At 38.7% G+C, this 20000-nt stretch overlaps 2 protein-coding genes, 7 non-coding genes and 1 pseudogene across 9 annotated transcripts; 7 read left to right on the top strand and 3 right to left on the bottom strand.

Moving 5' to 3' along the window:
• The first annotated feature begins 297 nt into the window (after nucleotides 1-297).
• TRNAY-GUA (transfer RNA tyrosine (anticodon GUA)) lies at nucleotides 298-387 on the top strand. Its single transcript is given in 2 exon segments — nucleotides 298-334; nucleotides 352-387. It is a non-coding gene; the product is annotated as a tRNA-Tyr (tRNA).
• Nucleotides 388-1906: 1519 nt separating this feature from the next.
• On the top strand, nucleotides 1907-1996 carry TRNAY-GUA (transfer RNA tyrosine (anticodon GUA)). The gene is given in 2 exon segments: nucleotides 1907-1943; nucleotides 1961-1996. It is a non-coding gene; the product is annotated as a tRNA-Tyr (tRNA).
• Nucleotides 1997-2728: 732 nt separating this feature from the next.
• Nucleotides 2729-2818, top strand: TRNAY-GUA (transfer RNA tyrosine (anticodon GUA)). Its single transcript is given in 2 exon segments — nucleotides 2729-2765; nucleotides 2783-2818. It is a non-coding gene; the product is annotated as a tRNA-Tyr (tRNA).
• Nucleotides 2819-3939: 1121 nt separating this feature from the next.
• TRNAY-GUA (transfer RNA tyrosine (anticodon GUA)) lies at nucleotides 3940-4029 on the top strand. Its single transcript is given in 2 exon segments — nucleotides 3940-3976; nucleotides 3994-4029. It is a non-coding gene; the product is annotated as a tRNA-Tyr (tRNA).
• Nucleotides 4030-4398: 369 nt separating this feature from the next.
• TRNAY-GUA (transfer RNA tyrosine (anticodon GUA)) lies at nucleotides 4399-4488 on the bottom strand. The gene is given in 2 exon segments: nucleotides 4399-4434; nucleotides 4452-4488. It is a non-coding gene; the product is annotated as a tRNA-Tyr (tRNA).
• A 1217-nt stretch (nucleotides 4489-5705) lies between these two features.
• Nucleotides 5706-5795, bottom strand: TRNAY-GUA (transfer RNA tyrosine (anticodon GUA)). The gene is given in 2 exon segments: nucleotides 5706-5741; nucleotides 5759-5795. It is a non-coding gene; the product is annotated as a tRNA-Tyr (tRNA).
• Nucleotides 5796-7078: 1283 nt separating this feature from the next.
• LOC147469289 (uncharacterized) lies at nucleotides 7079-10450 on the top strand (annotated as a pseudogene).
• Nucleotides 8820-8898, bottom strand: TRNAS-CGA (transfer RNA serine (anticodon CGA)). The gene is given in 2 exon segments: nucleotides 8820-8855; nucleotides 8862-8898. It is a non-coding gene; the product is annotated as a tRNA-Ser (tRNA).
• A 160-nt stretch (nucleotides 10451-10610) lies between the features above and the next one.
• LOC147469288 (uncharacterized) lies at nucleotides 10611-11626 on the top strand. Its single transcript, XM_086549399.1, has 4 exons — nucleotides 10611-10730; nucleotides 10893-11034; nucleotides 11157-11276; nucleotides 11501-11626. The coding sequence occupies exons 1-4, from the start codon at nucleotides 10687-10689 to the stop codon at nucleotides 11609-11611; spliced, it is 417 nt and encodes a 138-aa protein (XP_086405525.1). The 5' UTR covers nucleotides 10611-10686; the 3' UTR covers nucleotides 11612-11626.
• Nucleotides 11627-13112: 1486 nt separating this feature from the next.
• Nucleotides 13113-13855, top strand: LOC147469287 (uncharacterized). The gene is made up of 3 exons (XM_086549947.1): nucleotides 13113-13257; nucleotides 13420-13561; nucleotides 13684-13855. Exons 1-3 carry the CDS (start codon nucleotides 13214-13216, stop codon nucleotides 13831-13833), a joined length of 336 nt encoding a protein of 111 aa, XP_086406073.1. The 5' UTR covers nucleotides 13113-13213; the 3' UTR covers nucleotides 13834-13855.
• The last annotated feature ends 6145 nt before the right edge of the window (nucleotides 13856-20000 follow it).

The raw sequence follows: 20000 nt of genomic DNA, 5'->3' as shown, positions 1-20000 counted from the left end.
CAAAATGCAGCATCGCATTTCCTTGAATCTTAACAAGAGAAACAGTACTAAACCTTTCATTGTACCAACTCACCAGAGAAAAAAAACTGATTCCTTTAATTAGAGTTTACATTTTACCTTTAGATACCTATATATTTTATTATCGTTGTAATGATGAAATATATCTTTTTTTCTTGTTTTTTCATCTTAATTCATTTTGTTAATATACATGAAGGCAATGAACACTATCAACTCTGGCTATGGTCGAGGACAAACAGAGGAATAGAAAGTTCCACCTGGTGTCTCTCGTTCTCAGCTCCTTCGATAGCTCAGTTGGTAGAGCGGTGGACTGTAGTTGGTTGCGAAGCAGACATCCATAGGTCACTGGTTCAAATCCGGTTCGAAGGATACTTTTATCATCGTGATCTTGATCTTTACTAATCACAATCACTGTGACCATCTCTACGTTAAAAGAAAAATCACATAGGTATTTGATGGATGTTTGTTTTCTAATTGTGTCAACTTCAGTTTCACCGACAGATGGAAAGCTCCTAATTTACACATTGATATGTATTGTATATAATATGAGTACCTGTCCAAAAATAACTTTCTGTCTTGCTAAGTTGTTATGATAAATTTCATTTGAGTGGTTTACACTAATAATAACAATCATAACAATGATAATAAAGATGATCATGATAATCATGACAATAATGATGATATCAGTTCAATATCAGTGGTCGGTGGAAAGTCCCTGGTCTACAAGTCATATGTAATATGAGCATCTGTTAGTGTCTTGATAGTAATGATCAATATGAAGAGATTCTTCTACAACGACTATTAAGATGATAACAATACTAGAAATAGCAACATACTAATGATGATCATTACAATCATGATGATAATAATCATTATAATCATGATAATGATAATTATTATAATCATGATAATGATAATCAATATAGTCATGATAATGATAATCAATATAGTCATGTTAATGATAATCATTATAATCATAATAATGATAATCATTATAATCATGTTAATGAGAAGCATTATAATCATGATGATGATACTGATGACGATAAGGATTATTATGCTGCTGATAATAGCAATTATAATGATAATGATAATAATATGATAAGGATGACGTTAATAGGGATAAAGATAACACTTTTAATCATAATAACTTCATTATAATAATGAGAGTGAAAACCATTCTGAGTCAATCATCAGTTTCATTCACACATTGAATCATTTCTATCACTGTGTTTATAAAATCCAAGGTAGGTCAAATATCCTAACATACTTGATCTCACCGGCCTACCTATTTTTCCTATAGCCTTAAAGTATAATTACTATAATCATATTGTTCACACGATTACACTTTGTTTACCGCAGATATCTATACAAAGTAAAGTATCAAGATATCTCATACCTATAGATTTCGACATCCCTTTTTTAATGTTTATATTTTCTCAGCAATCAGTATTGTTCACGGGTTGAAATCCTACCTAAGCATTATTCCATCTCAAAATTTCATTTACTAATAAAACTGATATAGTGATGTTTTTTTGGTGCTTATTTTCTAGAATCAAAATACAACATCGCATTTCCCTTGGATCTTATAAAGAGACTGCATTAATAATCGTTTTATCCTATCAAATCACCTGGAGGAAAAATGATACTGAACTCTTGAATTACAGGTGTAAGTTTCCTTTAGATATCGATCCTGTTATTGCTGCAATGCTAATGCAAATCTTTGTTATATTTAACTCTGCTATTATACTTGTTGTCGATGAACACTATCAGCAGTGGGCATCACCTGGACGTCAAACCATCGCCATTGGGAGCGAGTGAGCGGCGCGCGACGGTCGAGGCCAGGCGAGGGAAGGGAAAGCTCCAACTGGTGTCTCTCTTCTCAGCTCCTTCGATAGCTCAGTTGGTAGAGCGGTGGACTGTAGTTGGTTGCGAAGCAGACATCCATAGGTCACTGGTTCAAATCCGGTTCGAAGGATACTTTTATCATCGTGATCTTCATCTTTATTCATCACAATCACTGTCAACATAACCATTACTTTTATTGCCTCACACTGAAGCAGCAGATATCTTTCGCTTCCTTCGATAGCTCAGTTGGTAGAGCGGTGGACGGTATATTTTTGTTCCTAATGGTGTCAACTTCAATTTCATTGTTGAAGTAAAGCTCCTGATCTACAAATTGTTTCAAATTGTATGGAAAATGGGTATCTGCCAATATAATAATAATAATAATGATAATAATGATAATAATAATGATAACAACATGATTAGTCATTAAGGTGATAAGAATAACAAGACGATAATAATAATTATATTGTGACAATGAATGATAATTATAATTTCATTGATAATGATGATAACATGGTAATAATCACATTAAAGAAAACACTTCCATTTCCCTTGGATCTTATAAAGAGACTGCATTAATAATCGTTTTATCATATCAAATCACCTGGAGGAAAAATGATGCTGAACTCTTGAATTACAGGTGTAAGTTTCCTTTAGATATCGATCCTGTTATTGCTGCAATGCTAATGCAAATCTTTGTTATATTTAACTCTGCTATTATACTTGATGTCGATGAACACTATCAACAGTGGCTATTACATGGACGTCAAACCATCGCCATTGGGAGCGAGTGAGCGGCGCGCGACGGGCGAGGCCAGGCGAGGGAAGGGAAAGCTCCATCTGGTGTCCCTCCTTCTCAGCTCCTTCGATAGCTCAGTTGGTAGAGCGGTGGACTGTAGTTGGTTGCGAAGCAGACATCCATAGGTCACTGGTTCAAATCCGGTTCGAAGGATATTTTTTACCATCGTGATCTTCATCTTTATTCATCACAATCACTGTCACCATAACCATGACTTGTATTGCCTCACACTGAAGCAGCAGATATCTTTCGCTTCCTTCGATAGCTCAGTTGGTAGAGCGGTGGACTGTATATTTTTGTTCCTATTGGTGTCAACTTCAATTTCATTGTTGAAGTAAAGCTCCTGATCTGCACATTGTTTCAAAATATATGGAAAATGGGTATCTGCCAAAATAATAATAATAATAATAATAAAACAACGCTGTGCTATGCCACAACATTATTAGTCATTAAGGTGATAACAATAACAAGATGATAATAAAAATAATGATAATAATCATATTGTGACAATGAATGATAATCATAATGACGATAATTTTCATTGATTATGATGATGATAACATGGTAATAATTACATTAAAGAAAACGCTTCTGAGTCAATAACTCTACCATCAGCTTTGTTCAGATCTCGAATAATTTCCTAATCAGTGTTCTTAATGATCTGTTCATATAATCTTCTTGATATTAAGGCAGTTCAAGTGTCCTGACATACTGACCGTACGCGCATACTAATCATTTTTACATTCATCTTACCAACTTAAAGTACTGTACGATTATAACCATATATATATTCTATATTCAACTTCTTTTCATTTTCCTCAACATTCAGTATTGTTTAATGCAAATTTTCATCCACAATCCAAACTAACATCGTAGTTTTCTTGGAATTACGAAAAAAAAACATTTCTGCCACAAACTATAATGGTTCTTTATCAAAATGCGACATCGCATTTCCCTTGAATCTTATCAAAAGAATACATTAATAATCCTTTAATTATATGAAATCAGCTTCAGGAAAAAATAATACTGAACCCTTTAATTTCAGGTTACAGTTTCCTAAAGATACCGATCCTAATATTGCTGCAATGCTGATTTATTACTATTTCTTTTATAATATTTCACTATGCCAATATACATGATGGCGATGAACACTATCAACAATGGCGATCACCTGGACGTCAAACCATCGCCATTGGGAGCGAGTGAGCGGAACGCGACGGGCGAGGCGAGGCAGAGGAAGGGAAAGTTCCAAGTGGTGTCTCTCGTTCTCAGCTCCTTCGATAGCTCAGTTGGTAGAGCGGTGGACTGTAGTTGGTTGCGAAGCAGACATCCATAGGTCACTGGTTCAAATCCGGTTCGAAGGATATTTTTTACCATCGTGATCTTCATCTTTATTCATCACAATCACTGTGACCATCTCTACGATAAAAAAGATCACTTAGGTATTCCATGGATGTTTGTTTTCTAATTGTGTCAACTTCAGTTTCACTGACAGATGGAAAGCTCCTAATTTACACATTGATATGTATTGTATATAATATGAGTACCTGTCCAAAAAAAACTTTCTGTCTTGCTAAGTTGTTATGATAAATTTCATTTGAGTATAACAATCATAACAATGATAATAAAGAACTATTAAGATGATAACAAATACCTATGTGATTTTTCTTTTATCGTGGAGATGGTCACAGTGATTGTGATGAATAAAGATGAAGATCACGATGGTAAAAGTATCCTTCGAACCGGATTTGAACCAGTGACCTATGGATGTCTGCTTCGCAACCAACTACAGTCCACCGCTCTACCAACTGAGCTATCGAAGGAGCTGAGAAGGAGAGACACCAGGTGGAACTTTCCCTTCCTCTGTCTCTACTTAATCGTCGCGCGCCGCTCACTCGCTCCCAATGGCGAGTCCAGGTGATAACCAATGTTGATATTTCATCACCATTACATATGCTAGCAGAGTGAAATATTATATATAAAAAATGCATCACCGTTGCAGCAATATAAGGATTGGCAATTAAAGGGCTATGTGATCCATATAATTCAAGACATCATTATTAGTGTTCGTCCGCGTGATTTGGTCCAGTAAAAGGATAATTGATTTATTATCTTGAATATATCAATATCTAAGAGAATATCAAAGAAAAATTGATATGAAATAATGCTCAGGGATGATTTCAGACCTTGAAAAATACTGACTGCTGGGAAAATATAAAGATATTGAGTGTAATCATCACATATTACTATGTATAAACATCGCGTGAACAATATCATAATATCAATCTTACAGTATTTCAGGCTTATAAGATAAATGTAAAAAATATGTAGGCATGTACAGTGTGATAGGTCACTTAAACTGTATTACTAAAAGTATTTGTACAAATCATTGAGAACATTGACCGGGAAATAATTGGAAGTGTGAATAAAACTGATGGCAAAGTAATTGTTCTATTCACATTATCATAATCATGTCTCAATCGGTATTTTCATTATCATAATTATCATTATTATGATTATTACCATAATTATCATTATCATTATCATGTATATCATTATAACTATGTTTATCATTATTATAATCATTACTGTCATAATCATTATCGTTAGCATTATTATCATTGTCATAATTTTCATCACTTTTATTATTACTATCATTATTGATGTCGTTATCATTTTGTTGTTACTGATATCATTGTTATTATCTTAAAGAATGTACAAAACACTCTAATAAAATTGATCATAACTACATGGCAAGACAGGTCGTTATCTTTTGGCAGCCACCCATGTTACATATAACACGTATCAATATGTATACTGGGGATGTTCCATCTGTCATTGAAATTGATATCATTAGAAAAGAAGCATCCACCCATGCCTGGGTGGAACAAATATATATGATAATATGAATAGAAATTATTCAGTTGATTTGTTGAGTTGTTGCCCCAGTCTGAGATAATTAAGACCGAGTTTAAACATAAAACCATTGGGATGGTGACGACTGTACTAAATGAAAATAGTGATCACGATGATAAAAGTATCCTTCGAACCGGATTTGAACCAGTGACCTATGGATGTCTGCTTCGGAACCAACTACAGTCCACCGCTCTACCAACTGAGCTATCGAAGGAGCTGAGAAGGAGAGACACCAGGTGGAGCTTTCCCTTCCCTCGCCTGGCCTCGACCATCACTCCCAAAGGCGATGGTTTGACGTCCACGTGATCGCCATCCTTCGTGTTGTATCACTCGTAGAAGTAGGACGTGTTTCTTGTGCTGTCCTCAATCGTGCAAGATTTCTCGAATCCTGTGTTTACCCCCCTCCCCCTTCTTAGTTCTTGGACAGGGAGCGGGTGAGTCGCTGGCGACCACAACGAAGCTCTAAATTGCTTCGCGGACTGACATCAGGTCGTCAGGTGTCAACAAGGCTCCCGTTGCCACATCGATATCCCTGGATTCTGATCCGGCAACTGACAAAATGGAATGCACAAACGGAACTCCAGTGAATGATGATAGGACGGACATCAAGCGACCAAGAAATGACACCAAGAGTGAAAACTCCAGTGACACGGAAAGTGACTTTGAAAGAGAGGGAAAAAACAAGGACGACGATATGGAAGTCAACAAGGTAACTCTCGTGGATGAAGGGCAAGAGAAGGAGGTTATTCCCAAAATCCAACGAAATGTCCTTCATGGAAAAGCTAGAGTGGGCAATGCAACTTGGAAAAGAACATAACCATTTTGAGCCGCCGCTAAAGGTAGCGAAGGGAAGACCGTATCTTACGGTAAAGAATGAAGAAGCGGAGCAGTTCCTGACATCTCAGGGATATAAGGGAACAGTGCTGTTTGCCCCACAGAAAGGGGAAAAAATAACGAAGGTCATTATATTTCAGTACCCCTTAGAATTGGACCCAGACTTTCTGCTCTGCGACTAGAGGATTGTTTTGGTGAAAAGGCACTCGTCACGAGGCGAGGAGCGATACCAGCTGGTTGCCCTCATGAAAGGAGAAGTTCCGGAGAAGGTCTTCATATCTGGGGCGGGGTACAGGAGGGTGGCGCCGTATGTGAAGCCGCCAGTCCTGTGCCTCAAGTGCAGCAGATGGGGACACAAGTCGTGGACCTGTCAGCAGGACGCCAGGTGCAGATTCTGCGGCAGGAAGCATGACTCCAGGATCTGCAGAGCAAAAATAGACATAGGAGACAGGATGAAACCTTGCTGCTGCAATTGCGGGAGCTTGCACAATGCTGGGGCTCTATCATGCAAGGCGAGGATATTGGTGGAACCTAATTCCTCGGATTCCCATACAGAAACCGAGGAAAAGGCAAGAGGACGAACCACCAGGCGGCCTGAGCAGGTCGTCTTGGTTATAAGACCCACCGCGAGCATTACAACTCCAGGAAAAACACGTGAATACCATGAACGGACAGACCAACAGCCAAACGAGAGAGGATATTGCAGCCAAGGAAACGACGAGGGACAGTGATGCAGGTTCTCCGGTAAAATAGATATCTGCAATTGCTGGAATGTCGCATACATTAATGCAGACGATGGATGCAATTGAAAAAAAACTATAGTGATGGATAGTGGTATAGAAGATAACAAAAAAGGGAGTGGAGGTTGAGGAAGAAACTCCCGCGTAAGAAACCTCACTGAAAAATAACAATGATATGGTAGTTAAGAAAAACACAGATAGCAAAATTACGATTAAGGCCAAAGAAAGAAAAATAAGGAATGTAGTGGAAGGAACAACTTCAGCGACCTTCAGGTCATTGTTACTTAAGTGCAAAGGCGCTGAAAAGGATACGCTTCTGAGAAAGTGGGAGTTAGTTCAGGAGGAGTGGGGAAATATCCAGGAACTATTTACCAAATATAAGGAAACCTTAAAGGTCTGAGGACTTAGCATGATGAGGGTGATGATTTATACTGTTATATTGCTCTCCTGATATGTAACATTTAACTCTGTATGCTTGTGATTAATCCGCCTTTTGTTCTGTATATATTTCAACATGTTGACATAGATGTAAGGTTTTGTAAAATATATGTAAGCCCAAAGAGGGACTAAGATTGGGGTCAGGATACCGTATGTTACCTCATCCTTTTGAGATGTACGTAACCACTTGTCTCAATAAACTTGTCAAAGTCAAAAAAAGTCATCGCCATCATGTATACTTGCATAGTGAAATATAATAAAGATATCTTAAGAAAATTGTAACCTGTAGTTCAAGATTCAGTATCATTTTTCCTTCAGGTGATATGATATAATGAAACGATTGTTTATGTATTATCTTGATAAGATCCAAGGGAAATGCGATGTTGTAGTTTGATAAAGAATCTGACATAATTCCAAAAACATCACTACATTAGTTTTAATACTGGATGAAAATTGGATATGGAATAATGCTTAGGGATGATTTCACACTGTGAACAATACTGACCGCTGTGGAAATAGAAAGATGTTGAAAAATGAAATTAAGATTCTGTGAGCATGATACATTACTATGTATAGACATCTACGGTGAGCGAAATGACATGATTGTGTGAATAGTACTGTATGGTTATAGTAAATACACTTCAAGACTTTATGAAAAATAAGTTAGGGCAGTTAAACTGCCTTAGTATTCATAAGATTATTTGAACAAATTAGTAAGAAAAGTAACAAGGAAATTATTCCATATGTGGATAAAGTTGATAGAGTAATTGATTCAGACGTGTTTTCATCATTGTTATCATGAAGTTATTATCATCCTTATCATTGTTATTATCATAATTATTGCTATCATCATAAGTGATATTTCTATCATGAATATACTGATAACCATTTTCAGTATTATCATTATGTTGCTTTTGCTATTGCTGTTATCATCTTAACAGTCGTTGTAGAATAATACTGATTATAAATCTAGCAAAACACTAGCAGGTATTCATATTACATATACTATGTATCATTATGTAATGTAGGGACTTCCCATCTACCAGTGACATTGATTCTGACACCATTAGATAAAAGAACATACATTGCATACGTGTGTAGAGCAGAAATATGTGAAAAAATGAATAGAAACTCGAAATGATCTGTTCCTCCTGTGTGAGGCAATAAAAGCCATGGGGATGCTGACGATCGCGATAGATGAAGTCGTGTTCATGGTAATCAAAATATCCTTCGAACCGGATTTGAACCAGTGACCTATGGATGTCTGCTTCGGAACCACCGCTCTACCAACTGACCTATCGAAGGTTACACTTTGTAGTGTGTTCTATAGAGGGTGGTTTGTGAACTAACTTTTATAAGGTAGACAAATATCCTGAAATCAATTCTTCTACTCCCCCCCCCCCACCTATTAACTTCCTCAGCTTACCCCCACGGCCTCCCCCCCCCCCCACCTCCACCGGCACAATCCCGACACGCTACGAACGACCTGTCGAAGGATTGACGAATTGAGAAGTGAGATCGGATTTTCTCATCTGTCTCGCATCGACCGTCGCGCGCCGCTCACTCGCTCCCAACGGCGACGGTCATCAAAAAGGATCGAGTGCCTCTTAGTGCACGCGATTCTCTAGAACTCAAACGGACTGTGTGGTGTCAATATCTAAAATCATGTTTATTCATCTACCTGTTATTCATCTACCTCTCCAAATACAGGAAAAATGATGATTTTCGGGTAATTACATAGCTCCTTTCCTATGAAAGTAAACACATCGAACACTTGTGATCTTATCTTCCAATTATGTGACTGATAAGATATGAAACGGAAAATTCCGTCAACGGAGTGATATCTAAGCTAGACACGGCAGGAGACATACCTCTTCATCAGCGATCCCAACACCATGAAGGTCCTCGTGTCTTCTCTTGCCTCCCTCGCCCCTCCAGGTTAGCTCCTCCTCTCGAAGTCCAAAAATACATTATCAATTACATTACATTACATTACATAGAGTAAGTGTCCTATCATCTCTGCTAATTTCCCGCTTCTCTCCTTGTCAGAGGAGGCGCCCGGGGGGGGGGGAGCCCATCCGAGCCCTGGTGGCCGCTGCGCCGCCTTCGTCCCCTACGAGCACTCGGCGAACATGTTTTGAAGGCCCCCGAAGTCACCAATTCAACCTCCTGCGTAGACGATGCCAAGCAAGTGCAAGAATCTCCTGCACTAAAGAGGTCAGTCAGTCTTCACAATCGGACATCCCTCTTGCCGTCTTCTCACAGATCAAGTGAAAAGGCAAGGGGACCTTTCGGATAACATCAGAACGATATTAAGGAATGCCTTCTATTACAGCTCCACAACCTCAGCAACAACGTGACCTAGTTATTAATCAAGAAAACGCTTGACTGTTGGCCAGGACATCTGCACTTACATGGCCGATCATTTCTTCTACTTCATCCACAACCACAGGGTAAATAAACTTGATATACCTGAGATATAAGTCAAGAGAATAGAAAAAAGACAGATGTAAAAAAATCTGATTAAACAGATTACTCCCATTCAGTATTGCAGAAAGTAACCAAGATCTAGCTGTTGCACACTCTCTTCCGTTAATTGGTATCATGGGACCTCCAGCAAAATGATTTCTAAGGAAAAGGACAGAGGTCGATAGATAACCCTCAAATTCTCCCACAGGTCTACGGCTACTTCGAGGTGTGCGGCGGTGCCTGGGAGTATAGCGGAGTTGCATCCCAGCAGCTGTTGTGTTGCAACGGAGGCAAACACGAGCATTGCATCGCTAAGTAACTGCAAGAACAGGACCGATGAAAGTGATCCATATTGCCTTAAACATCATGGCATGAAAATAGACTAAAATACCTACCTAACACAGTCGTTTTATTCATCTACCTGTTATTTATCTACCTCTCCAAATACAGGAAAAATGATGATTTGCAGGTGATTATATAGCTCCTTTCCAAAACACGGTGTGATGCTTATCAGCCAGATTATGTGTACTGGATAAGATATGAAACTGGACAATTCCGTCAACGGAGGTATATAAGCCAGACGTCGCAGAAGGAGACATCCTCTTCGTCAGCGATCCCAACACCATGAAGGTCCTCGTGCTTCTCTTGGCCTCCCTCGCCGCCGTCAGGTAGCTCCTCCTCTCGTGCTGTCCATTGGAGGAACCTCCGTCCATAATGCAAAGTTTTCTGAAAGAACTGTGATTGCTGCTCGACGGATATGATAGAGTCACATCACATATAACTGGTAAGTGTCTATCATCTCCGCTAATTATCTGTTTCTCCTTGTGCAGCGCCCAGTCCGAGCCCTGGTGCCGCTGCGCCGCCTTCGTCACCTACGAGCACTCGGAGATCATGGTGTTTGAAGCCCCCGAAGTCACCATCGACTCCTGCGTAGACGACGCCAAGCAGTGCAAGAACTCCTGCACTAAAGAGGTCAGTCAGTCTTCACAATCGGACATCCACTCTTTGCCGTCTTCTCACAGATGCAAGTGAAAAGGCAAGGGAATCCTTTCGGATAACATCAGAACGATATTAAGGATGGCCTTCTATTACAGCTCAACAGCCTCAGCAACAACGGTGACCTGTGGATGATTCAGGAAAACGGCTTGACTGTTGGCCAGGACATCTGCACTTACATGGCCGATCATTTCTTCTACTTCATCCACAACCACAGGGTAAATAAACTTGATATACCTGAGATATAAGTCAAGAGAATAGAAAAAAGACAGATGTAAAAAAATCTGATTAAACAGATTACTCCCATTCAGTATTGCAGAAAGTAACCAAGATCTAGCTGTTGCACACTCTCTTCCGTTAATTGGTATCATGGGACCTCCAGCAAAATGATTTCTAAGGAAAAGGACAGAGGTCGATAGATAACCCTCAAATTCTCCCACAGGTCTACGGCTACTTCGAGGTGTGCGGCGGTGCCTGGGAGTATAGCGGAGTTGCATCCCAGCAGCTGTTGTGTTGCAACGGAGGCAAACACGAGCATGGCATCGTTAAGTAACTGCAAGAACAGCACCGATGAAAGTGATCCATATTGCCTTAAACATCATGGCATGAAATAGACTAAAATACCTACCTAACACAGTCTTTTTATTCATCGATCTGTTATTTATCTACCTCTCCAAATACAGGAAAAATGATGATTTTCGGGTAATTACATAGCTCCTTTCCAAAACACGGTGTGATGCTCATCAACCAGTATGTGTACTAATTAGATATGGAAACGGTGAAGGAATGCGAAGTCAACGGAAGTATATAAAGCCTACGTTCGCAGAAGGAACATCCTCTTTTCGTCATCGATCCCAACACCAAGAAGGTCCTCGGCCGCTTCTTTTGACCCTCCCTTCGCCGCTCCTCGACGCCGTCAGGTACTTCCTTGCCTCCTCCTCTCGTTCTGCTGTTCGCATTTGAGGAAACCTCCTCCATACGGCAAAGCTTTCCTGGGCTAATAATGAATGTCACTTTATATACGTAATGGAATATGTGTCTAATCATAATCTCTGCTAATTTGTTTCCCCGCATCTTCTCCTTGTGCACTGCAAGGGCAGTGGGAGGGGAAGATAGCGGGGGACGCCCAGTCCGAGCCCAGGTGCCGATGCGGCCGCCTTCGTCACACTCTACGTACACTGGAGATCATGTGTTTGAAGCCCCCGAAGTCACCACGACTCCTGCGTAGACCTACCTGCACTAAAGAGGCAGTCAGTCCTTCAACAATCCGACATATTATCCACTCTTGCCGTCTTCTCTTCCTCACACAAAGAGCAAGTGGAAAAGGCAAGGGATCCTTTCGGATAAAACATCAAACGATATTAGGATGGGCCCTTTCTATTACAGCTTCAACAGCCTCAGCAACAAACTGTGAACATGGATGATTCAAGGAAAAACGGCTTGTCTGTTGGCCAGAGCATCTGAACTTAACATGGCCGATCATTTCTTCTACTTCACCACATCCACAAGGGTAATAAACTTGATATACCTGAGCAATAAGTCAAGAGAATAGAAAAAAGACAGATGTAAAAAAATATGATTAAACAGATTACTCCCATTCAGTATTGCAGAAAGTAACCAAGATCTAGCTGTTGCACACTCTCTTTCTTCCGTTAATTGGTATCATGGGACCTCCAGCAAAAATGATTTCTAAGGAAAAGGACAGAGGTCGATAGCTAACCCTCAAATTCTCCCACAGGTCCTACGCTACTTCGAGGTGTGCGGCGGTGCCCTGGTAGTATAGCGGAGTTGCATCCCATCAGCTGAATGTTTTGCAACGGAGGCAAACACGAGCATTGCATCGCTAAGTAACTGCAAGAACAGGACCGATGAAAGTGATCCATATTGCCTTAAACATCATGGCATGAAATAGACTAAAATACCTACCTAACACAGTCTTTTTATTCATCTACCTGTTATTCATCTACCTCTCCAAATACAGGAAAAATGATGATTTTCAGGTGATTATATAGCTCCTTTCCAAAACACGTTGTGATGCTTATCAGCCAGATTATGTGTACTGGATAAGATATGAAACTGGACAATTCCGTCAACGGAGGTATATAAGCCAGACGTCGCAGAAGGAGACATCCTCTTCGTCAGCGATCCCAACACCATGAAGGTCCTCGTGCTTCTCTTGGCCTCCCTCGCCGCCGTCAGGTAGCTCCTCCTCTCGTGCTGTCCATTGGAGGAACCTCCGTCCATAACGCAAAGCTTTCTGAAAGAACTGTGATTGCTGCTCGACGGATATGATAGAGTCACATCACATATAACTGGTAAGTGTCTATCATCTCCGCTAATTATCTGTTTCTCCTTGTGCAGCGCCCAGTCCGAGCCCTGGTGCCGCTGCGCCGCCTTCGTCACCTACGAGCACTCGGAGATCATGGTGTTTGAAGCCCCCGAAGTCACCATCGACTCCTGCGTAGACGACGCCAAGCAGTGCAAGAACTCCTGCACTAAAGAGGTCAGTCAGTCTTCACAATCGGACATCCACTCTTTGCCGTCTTCTCACAGATGCAAGTGAAAAGGCAAGGGAATCCTTTCGGATAACATCAGAACGATATTAAGGATGGCCTTCTATTACAGCTCAACAGCCTCAGCAACAACGGTGACCTGTGGATGATTCAGGAAAACGGCTTGACTGTTGGCCAGGACATCTGCACTTACATGGCCGATCATTTCTTCTACTTCATCCACAACCACAGGGTAAATAAACTTGATATACCTGAGCAATAAGTCAAGAGAATAGAAAAAAGACAGATGTAAAAAAATATGATTAAACAGATTACTCCCATTCAGTATTGCAGAAAGTAACCAAGATCTAGCTGTTGCACACTCTCTTTCTTCCGTTAATTGGTATCATGGGACCTCCAGCAAAATGATTTCTAAGGAAAAGGACAGAGGTCGATAGATAACCCTCAAATTCTCCCACAGGTCCTACGCTACTTCGAGGTGTGCGGCGGTGCCCTGGTAGTATAGCGGAGTTGCATCCCATCAGCTGTAGTGTTGCTACGGAAGGCAAGCACGAGCATTGCATCGCTAAGTAACTGCAAGAACAGGACCGATGAAAGTGATCCATATTGCCTTAAACATCATGGCATGAAATAGACTAAAATACCTACCTAACACAGTCTTTTTATTACATACTACCTTTTATCATCTACCTCTCCAATTATCAGCGAAAAATGAAGATTTTCAGGTGATAATATAGCTCCATTCAAAACACGTTGTGATTCTTATCACCAGATTATGTGTACTGGAATAAGATATAAACTGACAATTCCGTCAACGGAGGTATATAAGCCAGACTTCCCGCAGAAGGAGACATCCACTTCGACAGCGATCCCAACACCATGAAGGTCCTCGTGCTTCTCTTGGCCTCCCTCGCCGCCTCGGTAGCTCCTCCTCTCAGTGCTTGTCCATTGGAGGAACCTCCGTCCCATAACCTCAAAGCTTTCTGAAAGAACAGTGATTGCTTGCTCGACGGATATATAGAGTCACATCACTATAACAGAAAGTGTCTATCATCTCCGCTAATTAATTCTGATTCTCCTTGTGCGTCGCCCAGTCCGAGCCCTGGTGCCGCTGCGCCGCCTTCGTCACCGTCGAGCACTCGGAGATCCTGGTGTTTTGAAGCCCCCCGAAGTCCACCATCGACTCTGCGTTGACACGCCAAAGTCATTGTCAATGAAAACTCTGCACTAAAAGAGTAATTCAGACCTCACAATCGGTCCATGCACTCTTTGTCTTCTTCCTCAAAGATGCAAGTGAAAAGGCAAAGGGAATCCTTTCGGATAACCACAGAACGATATTAAGATGGCCTTCTATACATCTTCAACAGTCTCAGCAACAACGTGACCTGTGGAAGATTCAGGAAACGCGGCTGACTGCTGGGCCAGGACCTCTGGCACTTACATGCCGATCTTTCATCTACTTCATCCACAACCACAGGGAAAATAAACTTGATAAACCTGAGTCATTAAGTCAAGAGAATAGAAACAAGACAGATGTAAAAAAAATAAGATTAAACAGAATACTCCCATTCAGTATTGCAGAAAGTAACCAAGATCTAGCAGCTGTTGCACACTCCTGTTCTTCCTTAAATTGCATCATGGGACCTCCAGCAAAATGATTTCTAAGGAAAGGACAAGGTCGATAGCTCTACCCTCACCTTCTCCTCCCCACAGGTCTACGGCTATCTCGAGTAGTGCGGGCGTTGCCTGGGAGTATAGAGCGGAGATGCATCCCAGCAGTGTGTGTTGCAACGGAGGCAAGCAGAGCATTGCATCGCTAATTAACCCTGCAAGAAACAGACCGATGGAATGTGATCCCATATTGTCTTATACAACATGTCATAAAATACACTAAAATAACCTACCTAACACAGTCCGTTTTTTTATTCATCAAGTATTTACACGTATACCGAGTTTTACCGTAGCCCTTGGTAAACTTATAAAACCTAAAGAAACGTTGACAAAAGACAGGTCATCTGAATACAGATGGGACGATCAGACACATGTAAATAAACTAGACGTATGGAGGACTTCAGATAATGAGAAGTTTGAAGAGCCAAGTTACGGATGTCAAGAAAAGCAATTCATGAATATTTTCTTCCCATTCGCTACGAGCCAATGCTAAGAGTCAGCAAAAGATAGATGTGGCAGAGATCGGCTACGATAACTGATTTAAGACTGAGACAAAACCACTAAAAGGCATGAATGGTTCGTTCCACAGCTAAAAAAGACTCACACACCAAACTACTGGAAGAATTAGTAATATTATTTTGGAAGGATTGCATTATTCCCTTTGAATTATATTTTCTTTAGTTCAAGCTGTTATGAAATAGAAGTCTCCTATCGGAATGACAGACTGACCAAGCAGTGTGGAAAGGGGTGGTGTAGTATTATTTTGTTCCCCAGTCGTACTACTTATGCATTTCATTCTAATATTCTTTATTACACTTCCACAGTGGGGTACAGAGCAACCTGTTTGAATGGAAACGGGGCGATTTTTGCTCGTCACGGAAAGAAAAAAAATGAGCAATTGCTGCAGAACTGTGGTTAAGAAGAGCACATCTCGGTTCAAGAATAAAAGTTTTGTATAAATTCTGTAAATAAGAGCTAAATCAACTAACTGGAAATATGCCTCTAGAGCGAATTGAGTGGTGCGCGAGGATCGAGGCTTATTTCTACTTATTTATTCTTATTTCTACTTATTTATAACAGGGCGGTCTTCATAACAGGTCGGTCTTCATAAGAGGACGGTCTTCGTAACAGGGCGGTCTTCATAAGAGGACGGTCTTCGTAACAGGGCGGTCTTCATAACGGGGCGGTATTCTTCATCAAACTGCGCACTCTTTCTTGAATAGACCAAATTCCATGGAGGGAAAATGATGATCCATTGACTTATTAGGTTACATATTGCTGCAAGTGAGGCATTTCATTATATAACATTATACTCTGCTAGTATACATGAAGGCGAAGAACGCTATCAACAATGGCAATCACCTGGACGTCAAATCCACATCCGCCAATAGGTCGCTACGAGAGCGTGCACGCTGACTGGCGAGTCGAGTCAGTAGGAAAGAGAAACGTTCCACACGGGTTTCTCCTCGTTTTCATCTCCTTTCGAATCGCTACAGTTTGGTATAAGCGTTGGACATGTAGTTAGGTTGCGAAGGCAGACTATCCATAGGCCATGGTTTTCAAATCCGGTTCGAAGGATATTTTTTATCATCGTGATCTTCATCTTGGTTCATCACAATCACTGTCACTATAACCATGACTTTTATTGCCTCACACTGAAACAACAGATCATTGCAAGATTATGATGTGGCGGGGATGGGGTGGAAATAGGGGGGTCGGGTGGTTAGCCCTCATGAATGCGATTTAAGTCCTCTTTTTTCTATGAATGGTCACTATCAAAGTACCCAAATTATTTTTTTCTCTTATAACCGAAATTAGCTATAAGAAATAATGTGTCTATGTCACCAACATATACAATTTTACAATCACTTCTTATATTTATGGTTCCTTTTTGATATAACATGCAACCTACTATAATAACATATCCAACACATGACAATAGCACTTATAATGATGATGAATGATAGATATATAGATGAAACTACTTTGTAGACATATAATAATTATATATTATTCTGATACACAGGAACCACTACATACACTCCACCGACTCTAACCACAATCGAAATAATCCACTCCACAGTTTCTCGCCCTATTATTAAAACACAACATCACTTCCAATTTTAATCAACAGAATGATTCTCAAAGTGAATATTGATCCAGCTCGAACCGGCAGTCCTATACCATCCTATTATAATAATTATCCACAGTCATTAAACCTGATCAACTTCAACCCTAAAATACCCTATCTCCTGAAAACACTAGCTGCAGAACCTAACTCAAATCAACAAATTACGTACTGCCCGAAAACAATCACTTTTACTACTACTGTTCCAAAACTCTCATAAACCCCTAGCAATTAACATGTACCCTAAATATATATGATCTTACATGTTTATGTTCATTTTTCCTTATGAGGCAGACTACAATTCACCATACTATCTCATATAGATCATAATGCACCCTCCTTTTAATCATACCTTCGAAATAATATACATGATTAATTACTCTATATCACACACATTCTTCCCTCATTCTCATAATAAATTAAATTTGCCCGGTTTGAAATTATCCCTAAGCATTATTCCGTAACAAACTTTCATCCACTATTAACACTAATGTAGTGATATTTTTTGGAATTTTGACAATAGGTATTTCAATCACAAGCTACAATGATTCTTTATCAAAATACGACATCGCATTTCCGTTGGATCTTATCAAGAGAATACACTAATAATCCTTTCATTATATCAAATCACCTTGAGGAAATATCATACCGATCCTTAAATAACAGTTTACAGTTTCATTTAGATATCGATCCCATTACTACTGCAATGCTGATGTTAATCTTTCTTATCATATTTCACTCTGCTAGTATACAGGATAGCGATGAACACTCCACTCCAATTCATCATAAGCGAGTAAGCTGCACGCGATGACGAAGGAGACACAGAAGAGAAAGTTCCAACTGGTGTCTCTCGTTGTCAGCTCCTTCGATAGCTCAGTTGGTAGAGCGGTGGACTGTAGTTGGTTGCGAAGCAGACATCCATAGGTCACTGGATCCACAAACCTCGCTGTTCGAATTGATACATTTATCATCTGAATTCATCACAGTCATCACGCCCAAGTACTTTCCATAAATACCTCAGCTTTGGATTTAAGAATCGGTATTAAATAATCGTTTTTAATTAATCATAGACATTTCTATTTCCCAATGATATGCAATGGTTTTCTTTTTTAATGGTGTTAACATTAATGACATTAACAGATGGAAAGCTTCTGTTTTACATATTGATATGTATTGCATATAATAGAGTATCGTGGCCAAACAATAAATAACGTCCATGCCAAATCAATTTTACTAACAGACAGCTCATCAAAGGGTTTGTAAAGACCAATAACAACAACAATGATAATATAAGAATGAAGATAGTCACATGATGATGATGGTGAATATTATTAATGGTGATAATAACTGAATGATAGTAATGAAAATGGTAAGAAGTATAATCATGATACTGATATAATTGATGATGATAAAGATAATTATTACGATAATAACAATGATAAGAATTGTGATTATGAATGGTAATGATAACGATGACAATAATAGTGATAATGATAACGATGACAATATAGTAATAATAATAACGATGACAATATAGTAATAATAATAACAATTTTAATTATAACGATAATAACAATGACAAGAATTGTGATTATAAATGGTAATGATAACGATGACAATAATAGTAATAATAATAACAATTTTAATTATGACGATAATAACAATGATAAGAATTGTGATTATAAATGGTAATGATAACGATGACAATATAGTAATAATAATAACAATTTTAATTATGACGATAATAACAATGATAAGAATTGTGATTATAAATGGTAATGATAACGATGACAATATAGTAATAATAATAACAATTTTAATTATGACGATAATAACAATGATAAGAATTGTGATTATAAATGGTAATGATAACGATGACAATATAGTAATAATAATAACAATTTTAATTATGACGATAATAACAATGATAAGAATTGTGATTATAAATGGTAATGATAACGATGACAATATAGTAATAATAATAACAATTTTAATTATGACGATAATAACAATGACAAGAATTGTGATTATAAATGGTAATGATAACGATGACAATATAGTAATAATAATAACAATTTTAATTATTACGATAATAACAATGATAAGAATTGTGATTATGAATGGTAATGATAACGATGACAATAATAGTGATAATGATAACGATGACAATATAGTAATAATAATAACAATTTTAATTATGACGATAATAACAATGACAAGAATTGTGATTATAAATGGTAATGATAACGATGACAATAATAGTGATAATGATAATAATGATAACAATAATAATGATAATGATAATGATGATACTAATAATAATAAAAACAATGATAATGATAATGATAACGATGACAATAATGATAATGATAACGATGACAATATAGTAATAATAATAACAATTTTAATTATGACGATAATAACAATGATAAGAATTGTGATTATAAATGGTAATGATAACGATGACAATAATAGTGATAATGATAACGATGATAATAATGATAATGATAACGATGATAATAATAATAATGATAACGATGACAATAATGATAATGATAACGATGACAATATAGTAATAATAATAACAATTTTAATTATGACGATAATAACAATGACAAGAATTGTGATTA

This window comes from Penaeus japonicus, unplaced genomic scaffold, assembly GCF_977035675.1.
Source record: "Penaeus japonicus unplaced genomic scaffold, GWHDUDI00000001_assembly GWHDUDI00000022, whole genome shotgun sequence".
NCBI lineage: Eukaryota > Metazoa > Arthropoda > Malacostraca > Decapoda > Penaeidae > Penaeus > Penaeus japonicus.
This window is presented reverse-complemented; position numbering and strand designations above follow the sequence as displayed.